Source organism: Jatropha curcas, chromosome 9 (genome assembly GCF_041381405.1).
Source record: "Jatropha curcas cultivar XTBG-Jc1 chromosome 9, XTBG_Jcur_1.0, whole genome shotgun sequence".
Classification (NCBI taxonomy): domain Eukaryota; kingdom Viridiplantae; phylum Streptophyta; class Magnoliopsida; order Malpighiales; family Euphorbiaceae; genus Jatropha; species Jatropha curcas.
Genome location: NC_143159.1, coordinates 24,416,525 through 24,426,377, shown reverse-complemented (window position 1 = coordinate 24,426,377; position 9,853 = coordinate 24,416,525). Strand labels below are relative to the sequence as shown.

At 36.5% G+C, this 9,853-nt stretch overlaps 1 protein-coding gene across 1 annotated transcript in view; it reads right to left on the bottom strand.

Annotated features, from left to right (window-relative positions):
* LOC105640119 (cytochrome P450 81D1) overlaps positions 1 to 268 on the bottom strand; it is a 1,395-nt gene extending 1,127 nt beyond the window's left edge. The window contains exon 1 of the mRNA XM_089726377.1: positions 248 to 268. Within this exon, the coding sequence (XP_089582503.1) occupies positions 248 to 268 (21 nt within the window). The remainder of the gene's footprint in view (positions 1 to 247) is intronic.
* Positions 269 to 9,853: the final 9,585 nt, after the last annotated feature.

Below are 9,853 nucleotides of genomic sequence, written 5' to 3'. Positions count from 1 at the left end.
GTCTAAGAAGGTTAATGAGGTAAGTACATCTAATCTCGAGAAACAAATTTCAGATTTAACTTCTTTGGTTAGACAAATTGCTGTAGGAAATATGCAAGCTGTTAAAACATGTGGAATTTGCATGGTTCCTGGTCATGCTACTGATATGTGTCCTACACTTCAAGAGGATGAACTAGTGCAGCAAGCCAATGCAGTAGGAAATTTTGGGTAGCAACAACGCAGGTATGATCCCTATTCTAATTCTTACAATCCGGGATGGCGAGACCATCCGAATTTGAGTTATGGGAATCAGCCAATGCAAAATCGCTACCAGCAGCAAAGACCACAAGTGAATCAACCATCTTCTTCCTCTCAAAATCAAGGTATGTCACTTGATGATATTGTTAAAGCTTTGGCTACTAATACACAACAGTTTCAGCAGGAAACTAGGACTAGTATTCATAATATAGAGAAGCAGATTGGTCAGTTAGCTTCATCTGTGAGCAAACTTGAAGCTCAAAATTCTGGTAAGCTTCCATCGCAATCTGTGATTAATCCTAAAGAAAATGCTAGTGCTATACTTTTGCGAAGTGGGAGAGAAGTTAATAATCAGGTTGTAAAAGAGTCAACAAAGAAGCACAAGCAAGGTTCAAAGGATTCTGATATTCCTGAAGTTGAGGTAAATTCTAAACTTAATGATGCTAATAATTTTGTTGTTCCTCCTCCATTTCCTAGTAGGTTGGCCAAGACAAGGAAGGAAGAACAAGAGAAAGAGATTTTGGAGTTATTCAGGAAGGTAGAGGTTAATATACCGTTACTTGATGCAATCAAGCAAATTCCCAGGTATGCTAAATTCCTTAAGGAATTATGTACTACAAAGCGAAAGTTTAGAAATAATGAAAAAGTTACCGTTGGGGAAAATGTGTCGGCATTCATTCAAAGAAAATTACCTCCAAAGTGTAAGGATCCAGGTTCGTTTTCTATCCCATGTAGAATAGGTGATTCTAAAATAAAGAAAGCAATGGCAGATTTGGGAGCATCTATTAATGTCATGTCGCATTCTGTTTTTCAAACTTTGAATTTAAATGCTTTGAAGGAAACTAGTGTTATTATTCAATTGGCTGATCGTTCTAATGCGTACCCGATGGGTGTAGTTGAGGATGTTTTGGTGCAGGTTGGGCAATTAATTTTTCCAGCAGATTTTTATATTTTGGATATGGGGGAAAGTATTTCCACATCAAATTCTGCATTGATTTTATTTGGTAGACCTTTCTTAAAAACTGCCAAGACTAAAATTGATGTGGATGCTGGCACTTTAACCATGGAATTTGATGAGGAAGTGGTTAAATTTAATATTTTTGATGCTATGAAACATCCTGTTGATGAGCATTCTGTGTTTTCTCTTGATGTAATTGATTCATGTGTGCAGAATGTCGTTGAATTGAGCAAGGAGGATGAGTTAGAAGTAGTGATTAGTCAAGGAATTTATGAAGAAAGTACAAACCAGCCCCTAAGTGCAGAAATTCAAGATGCAGTAATGGAATTGCAGTCATTACCATTAGTTCCAAAAAGGTACGAGGTTTCTAGGATTAATTTACCTAATCATACAAAATTTTTGCCTTCTATTATAGATGCACCAGTTCTTGAACTCAAACCATTACCGGAGCATTTGAAGTATATTTACTTGGGAGATAATGATACACTTCCAATTATCATTTCAAGTAAGTTAACTAAGATTGAAGAAGAAAGGTTGACAAGAGTTCTAAGAATACATAAGGAAGCAATTGGATGGACATTGGCTGACATTAAAGGTATAAGCCCATCGGTGTGTATGCATAGGATTTTGTTAGAAGATGATGCTAAGCCAAGTAGAGAAGCTCAAAGGAGGTTGAATCCACTGATGATGGAAGTTGTGAAGAAGGAGATTTTGAAGCTATTAGATGCTGGGGTGATTTACCCAATTTCAGACAATAAATGGGTAAGTCCAGTTCAAGTCGTGCCAAAGAAATCAGGAGTTACGGTTGTAGCAAATCAAGATAATGAGCTGGTTCCAACACGGATTCAGAGTGGATGGCGTATGTGCATAGACTACCGCAAGTTAAACTTTTCAACTAGAAAGGACCACTTCCCATTGCCATTCATTGATCAGATGCTTGAGCGGTTAGCAGGTAAGTTTTATTTCTGCTTTCTTGATGGTTTTTCGGGGTATAATCAAGTTGTGATAGCACCAAAGGATCAAGAGAAGACTACCTTCACTTGTCCTTTTGGAACTTTTGCATTTAGAAGAATGCCCTTTGGACTTTGTAATGCACCAGCAACATTTCAGAGATGTATGGTCAGCATATTCTCAGATTTTATTGATAATTGCATTGAAGTTTTCATGGATGATTTTACAGTGTATGGTGATTCATTTGATGCATGTTTACATAATTTAAATTCTGTTCTTGAACGATGCATTGACAAAAATCTGGTTTTGAATTATGAGAAGTGCCACTTTATGGTAGACCAAGGAATTGTTTTAGGGCATGTTGTTTCTAATAGAGGTATTGAGGTAGACAAGTCAAAGGTTGATTTAATTGTGAATTTACCATACCCCACAACTGTGAGGGAATTGCGTTCTTTCCTTGGTCATGCAGGTTTCTATCGAAGGTTTATCAAGAATTTTTCCAAGATAGCAGTACCTTTATCTAGATTATTGCAGCAGGATGTTAAATTTGAGTTTTGTGAAGAATGTAAGGAGGCTTTTAACAAGTTAAAGTCAGCACTGACGACACCTCCTATTATTCAAGCTCCTAATTGGTCTGTACCATTTGAAATTATGTGCGATGCAAGTAATTATGCGGTCGGGGCTGTTTTAGGGCAGCGTGAGGAAAAGCTTTTTCATGTGATTTATTATGCATCTAGGACATTGAACTCTGCACAACGCAACTACTCCACAACTGAAAAAGAGTTCTTAGCTATTGTTTTTGCTTTAGATAAATTTCGGTCATACTTGCTTAATTCTAAAGTGATTGTTTTTTTTGATCATGCAGCTTTAAAGTTTCTCTTAGCAAAGAAGGAAGCAAAGCCAAGACTAATTAGATGGATTCTTCTTTTACAAGAATTTGATCTACAAATCAAGGATAAGAAAGGTGCTGAGAATTTGGTAGCTGATCATTTGAGCAGGTTTGGAATTCCTAGAGCTTTGATCAGTGACAGAGGCACTCATTTTTGCAATAGAGCTGTGGAGGCATTATTAAAGAAATATGGTGTTTTTCATAGAGTTTCTACAGCCTATCATCCTCAAACAAGTGGGCAAGCTGAGGTATCAAACAGAGAGGTGAAGTCTATCCTAGAGAAGATGGTGAAGCCAAATAGAAGGGATTGGAGCCTTAGACTTGATGATGCTTTGTGGGCTTACAGGACAGCCTATAAGACACCCATAGGTATGTCCCCTTACAGGTTGGTTTTTGGTAAGATGTGTCACCTTCCTGTTGAGATAGAACATAAGGCTTTTTGGGCTGTTAGAAATTGTAATTTTGAGTTAGATGCTGCTGGTGTGGAAAGAAATTTACAATTGCAGGAGTTAGAGGAGATTCGTCTTGATGCTTATGAAAATTCTAAGATTTATAAGGAAAAGACAAAAGCATTTCATGATAAACTAATTTTAAAAAAGGAGTTTGTGGTTGGGCAAAAAGTTTTATTGTATAATTCTAGATTAAAGTTAATGCCCGGTAAATTGCGTTCTCGTTGGATTGGTCCGTTTATTGTTACTAATATGTTTTCTTATGGTGCTGTTGAGATTCAAAGTTTAGGAACTAAGAAGGTGTTCAAAGTCAATGGCCATAGACTCAAGCCATTTTATGAAGGCTTCCAAGAGCATTCACTGGAAGAAATCAAATTGAGTGATCCAATTTATTTAGATTGAAGAAGATGCTGTGACCATGTCGAGCTAACGACGATAAAAAAAGGCGCTTTTTGGGAGGCAACCCAGATTTTTTTTTTTTTTTGCTTTATTTTATTTATTTATTTTATTTGCATTCACTTGTTTGCTTGTTTGTCTGGCTTGTGTTTTGCATTTTATTCTGTAGCAGGTACCCTTTACCGGACAACAGCTTGGCTTTTGGTTGCAATTTATTTGATGAGTAAATTTCAGCGAAACAGGGCAGTTTTCTATTACTCTTGAGACCTTCCTCTTGTGATTTAATTGTGATTTGTCCACATTGAGGACAATGTGTAAAGTAAGTGTGGGGAAGGGTTTTATTATTAGGGGTGTTTTTATGCTTCATGGTATAAATAATGCTGCTGAATTTATGATGGCATATTGCTGAAATTTTGAGCTTTCTTTTGTTAAATAGCTAATGCCATACAACTTATTTTGCTCATTTGTTTCTGCTGCCATTTGAGTATGATTGGTTGAGTTAGATGTCAGGCACTTATCCCATGAATTTTGAGTAAAATTTTTGTTTGATTAATGATTTGAGCTGATTTTTGGGATTACTCCAAGGGTTTATTATGTCCTTTAGGTAAGACTTGAAACTCTAATTTTTACGAAAAACTAAAGTTGAAAAGAATTTTATTCTTGGGTTTGAACGGTCCTTTGAACTAGGTTGAAAAGCAATTTCAATTAGTCTAACTAAGTCACTTTGACTGTTTTTGACTCTTGTGCATTTTTGAATAATTTGTTAAATTTGTGACTCTTTTAGACCTAGAATTTGAGGCTTGAGTTTAATTTTTATTGTATGAGCTAAATTTTGACCGTTACTTCTAGAATTCTTGGTAGGATACCTAGGTACAAAGATGAGCCTTTTATGTGTATATGTTTTTGAGTCAAGAGAAAAGTCGAAATGAGTCAACAAGTGTAAGACTTGTAGCAGTCGGATCGCTTCGCTGCCCAATAATGGGTAAAGAGCAGTGCTAGTAGCCACTTGAGCTCGTGACTTCATATACCCGTAAGCAGGTACCATTGATGACAACTCAAGCACACGATAAATGCTCAAGCTTCTTGAAAAAAAAAAAAAAAAAAAGAAAGAATAAAGAGTTTTCTTTTGTTTTTATTTAGTCTTTGCATGTATGGCCGCGATGAATTTTTGTATTTTGGTGAGTTACCAAGTAATTCTTTGAGGAACGGTTATCAACTTTTTGTTGCATGTGCTTAATTTTATATATTCAAGCCTTGGATTTTATGTTTAGGATAGTCTAAATTCAACTTATTAGTCTTGCTTGCACTTCATTCAAACTTAGTCAATTTAACTTTGCTTAGTAATTGACTTTATTTTTCCGATTGTTCTCATAAGGATTGTTTAAGGTCGAGAAGAGTTCTTCCCTTTATGTTTGAGCTAAGTTTTGTTGAGTTTTAAGTCATGCTTGAGGACAAGCATGGATTAAGTGTGGGGAAGTTTGATAAGTGCATTATCAAGTGCTTTAATTGTCTATATTCGTATGCATTTTTGGGTTATTTATGTGCTTAATTCACTTTGTTAGACAATTTTTACCAATTAGACATTATTTTAGTTGCATTTGGAGTAATATGATTAAATTGGTAAAATTTCAGCATTTTTTTTATCTTGACCCTTATTCGGTTTTTCAGGGATATCTGGAGTTGTAGACCTTCAAATTGGATTCTGTTTGATGCGCTGGAAAGATGAAATAAAGTTCTACAATTGTCAAAAGGAATCAGAAGCTAATTCAGGCTCAATATTGATCAAATTCAGCTCTGAAGTTTGAAGCTATGTGCTGTATAACTGAGCACAACCTGTTCTGTCGTGGACTTCATATCTGGAGTTCCAAGTGTCCAAACTAACTCAGCCCAGGCCCATTGAATTCTTAGAAGACAGCCCTACAGTTGTTGTGAAGAAAACTACTTGAAGTGAGGTCGTTTTGATTGTCAAAAACGCCATAAAAGATCCCATTTTGAGCAGAAATAGGGGCTTCAACCTGATCTGGTTTTTAGGTCGTATCTGAGGCTGTGAGTATGCGTTTTGGGCGAGCTTTAGTTCGTTAGAAAGGTGAGAAGGAGATCTGCAAATTTGTTGAAGAAGTCAGAATCAGATTCGAAGAGGAAGATGCTGAAAAACAGGGGAGAAATCAGAACAACAAGTATTTTCTATTTACTGCTTTTGAATTTTCCCAATTGATTAGGGATTCTTTTTCCTTTTGGAGGTGTTACAGCAGCTAGGAGGCACGTTTTTCTTCTCTTAGTTCATCTATTAATCTAGGTTTTTGTTCTTTAGTCTTTGTTTTGGTGATTGGAAGCCATGATTATGAGTAGCTAATTTTTTTACACCAATTTAAGGGATTTATCATCCTTGCACTTTTGTGAGACTTGGGTTTTAAATGAGTAGTTTCTTCTTGAATATCTGTTGTTTCTTGTTCTTATTGAGTTGATTCTATTGAATTTTCTGCTAAAAAGGCCTATTAGTGAATTGTTTGGTAGGATTAAGTGCTATTTCAGATTTCATAATCCGTAATTGTTATGAAAGTTTGAATGTTAGTAGCAATTAGATATTATTGATTATATTTCAGGTTTTCAGTAATAATCTATAGAGACAATAGGGTTGAATTAAATGGTTTATGCTTTATAAATTGTTGTTCAAGTTTAACTACTTCCTGATTCTTAATGCTTTTATTAAATTGAGAGGGATTGCTTAATACCCGATCGTTTAATAATTAGAGTTAATGAGGGTGCTGGGCTCAAGTTAACGAAATAGGGGAGTTTTGGGAATTTATCATGCTTTTTGATAAATTTCAGTTAAGTATTCAAAGAGTAATTAAATCATAAGTTGTCTGTGATCAATTGTGCATTGGATTAGAAATCACCTTGAATTGGTTTTTCATCAATTTGCATTACTACTTTAGTTTAATTAATTAATTTTCTTTTTGAACTGTTAAGTTGAATTTTTCACAAACAAACCCCCCTTTTTTTTTTAAACACAAAAATTAAGATTTCAGTCTCTAAGGTTCGACCTGAATTCACCACTTCTACAGTTAAATTCAGTAATTTAAATTTGGTGGAACCGACAAACATCACTTAGACATCGATACAGTGAAACTTCATTTGTGCAAACATGGGTTCGTGGAAAATTATTACGAATGGATACATCATGGTGAAGCTCGAGTTGCCAGTGGGTCAGGCCACTCCATTCTGGTAAGTTTAGAAGTTCAGCCTTATCAATTTCTGTATGATAATCAATGCAATGATATGGTAATTGATGCGAGTAGAGTACAATGTGAATGGGATAATATGGAGGAATCGCCAAACGTAGCAGCACAACAATTGTTTGACATGCTAAGTGCAGCTAACAGTGAACTGTGGCCTAGATGCAAGAATCATTCAGTTCTGTCTGTTGTTGCACGATTACTACACATGAAAGCGGAGCACCATTTTTCAGAAAGGTGTTACGATGATTTTGTGCAGTTAGCAAAAGAAATGTTGCCTGAAGACCATTCAATGGTTGATAATTTTTATCGGACAAAAAAATTAGTTCGGGGGTTGAGACTACCGGTAGAAAAGATTGATTGCTGTCGTAATAATTGTATGATATTCTGGGGTGTTGACTCGGAATTCAGAGAATGCAAGTTTTGTAATCTTCCAAGATATCAACGGCGGGGTCAAGGGACTGGTAGAGAACAAAAAGAGAAGGCTTTCAAGAAGATGTATTATTTCCCTCTTATTCCTCGCCTTCAAAGGTTATATGCATCTAAGGCGACAACTGAACACATGACATGGCATGCTTTGCATGAATATGAGGATGGTATAATGACTCATCCGTCAGACTCTGAAGCGTGGAAACATTTTGATAACATTCATCCTGTGTTTGCTGCTGATATGAGAAACGTGAGATTGAGGCTTTGTACTGATGGGTTTCAGCCGTTTGGCCAATCAGGACAGCAATATTCATCATGGCCTGTCATTGTGACACCGTATAATCTACCACCGTCAATGTCTATGAAAGATGAATATATGTTTTTGTGTGTTATTGTTCTTGGGCCTACTAATCTAAAACATAAAATTGATGTGTTTCTGCAGCCTTTGATTGCTGAACTTAATTATTTATGGGAATATGGGGTTGAAACATTCGATATTTCGACCAATCAGAATTTCATAATGCGAGCTGCTTTGCTTTGGACCATCGGTGATTTTTCAGCTTTTGGAATGTTATCTGGGTGGAGTACGGCTGGCAAATTGGCTTGTCCTCACTGCATGGAAAGCACTAATGCATTTACACTAAAGAATGGAGGTAAACAATGTTGGTTTGATTGTCATCGCAAATTCTTACCAGAATCTCACCCTTGGAGGAGAAATCGACAATGCTTTAGAAAGAACACGACTATTGTTGAACCCCCTCCACCTGTGAAGTCTGGAGCACAAATATTATAAGAAATTGAAGATCTGGGGCTTATGAAAGTTACAGAGTTAGGTGCAGATGAGGTAAATACAAGAATTGGCAGGAATAGCGGGTGGAAAAAGCGAAGCATCTTCTGGGATTTGCCATACTGGAGTTCACTTCTTATTCGTCATAACCTTGATGTCATGCACATAGAAAAAAATGTGTTTGAAAATCTGTTCAACACTGTCATGAACATTGAAGGGAAAACCAAGGATAATGCAAAAGCGAGAGCAGACATGAAGGAAATTTGTCGTCGACCAGAACTCGAGCAATCTGTACTTACTGGTAAGTTTCCGAAGGCATGTTATTGTTTAGATAAACCCCAAAGGCAATTATTGTGCAAATGGTTACGATCATTAAGGTTTCCAGATGGCTACTTTTCAAATATGGGTAGATGTGTGGACATGAGGAAGTACAGATTGTTTGGCATGAAAAGCCATGACTGCCATGTTTTCATGCAAAGATTGATCCCTGTGGCATTCTGGGAATTATTACCAGGAAAAATTTAGGAAGCAATGACAGAATTGAGTCTCTTTTTCAAGGAATTGACGATGACTGTTATCCTATGCGATGATATGGACCAATTAGCTCGAGAAATCCCAGTAGTGATGTGCAAGTTGGAGCGAATTTTTCCACCCGGCTTCTTTGATTCTATGGAACATCTGCCGGTTCATTTGCCCTATGAATGTCGTTTAGCAGGACCGGTACGATATCGATGGATGTATCCATTTGAGAGGTGATTCACTAACATCTCATTCTAATGATTACATCATTTTTTTGAACTTATACTTACATATTGGCATTGTACAATCACAGACACCTACAGAAAATTAAAAAGAATGTGCACAATAAGGCAAAGGTCGAGGGATCCATTTGCAATGCATATTTGGTGGAAGAAGCTTCCACATTCTGTTCACACTACTTTGACCAACATGTTTTCACCAAACATCGGAGAGTGCCACGTAACGATGACGGAGGAGATCGCGTTCAATCTGAGTTTGAAGGAAATCTAAAAATTTTCACCTACCCTGGGCGTACGATTGGTAAATAAAAAAAAAGACGATTGACTGATGCAGAGATACAAGCGGCTCAAACCTATATTTTATTGAATTGCGAAGAGATCACACCATATGTACAGTAAGTATAAATAATGTAAACATTCTAAACTTGACGTGGGCCGTTGTTAAATCGTACTTATGCTAATATGGTTCGTTGATAAATAGGAAATATATCAATCTTCTGCAGCTTCAAAATCTCAATTTGACTGATATTGCAGTTGATGCAAAGCTGGACACGGAATTTGCAGATCAAATGGTTCAAATATTATGTAAGTTACTTTCAATGTACACAACGCGGAATGTACATTTATTAAATCTGACTCATGTCATTACTATTTCCCATAGGCTCGAAGCTCAGAAAGCGATATTCGTAACAGATTTATTACGGATCTGGCAAAGGGGCCATTACCGGTTGCTAATGCCTACTCTGGCTACTTTGTAAACGGT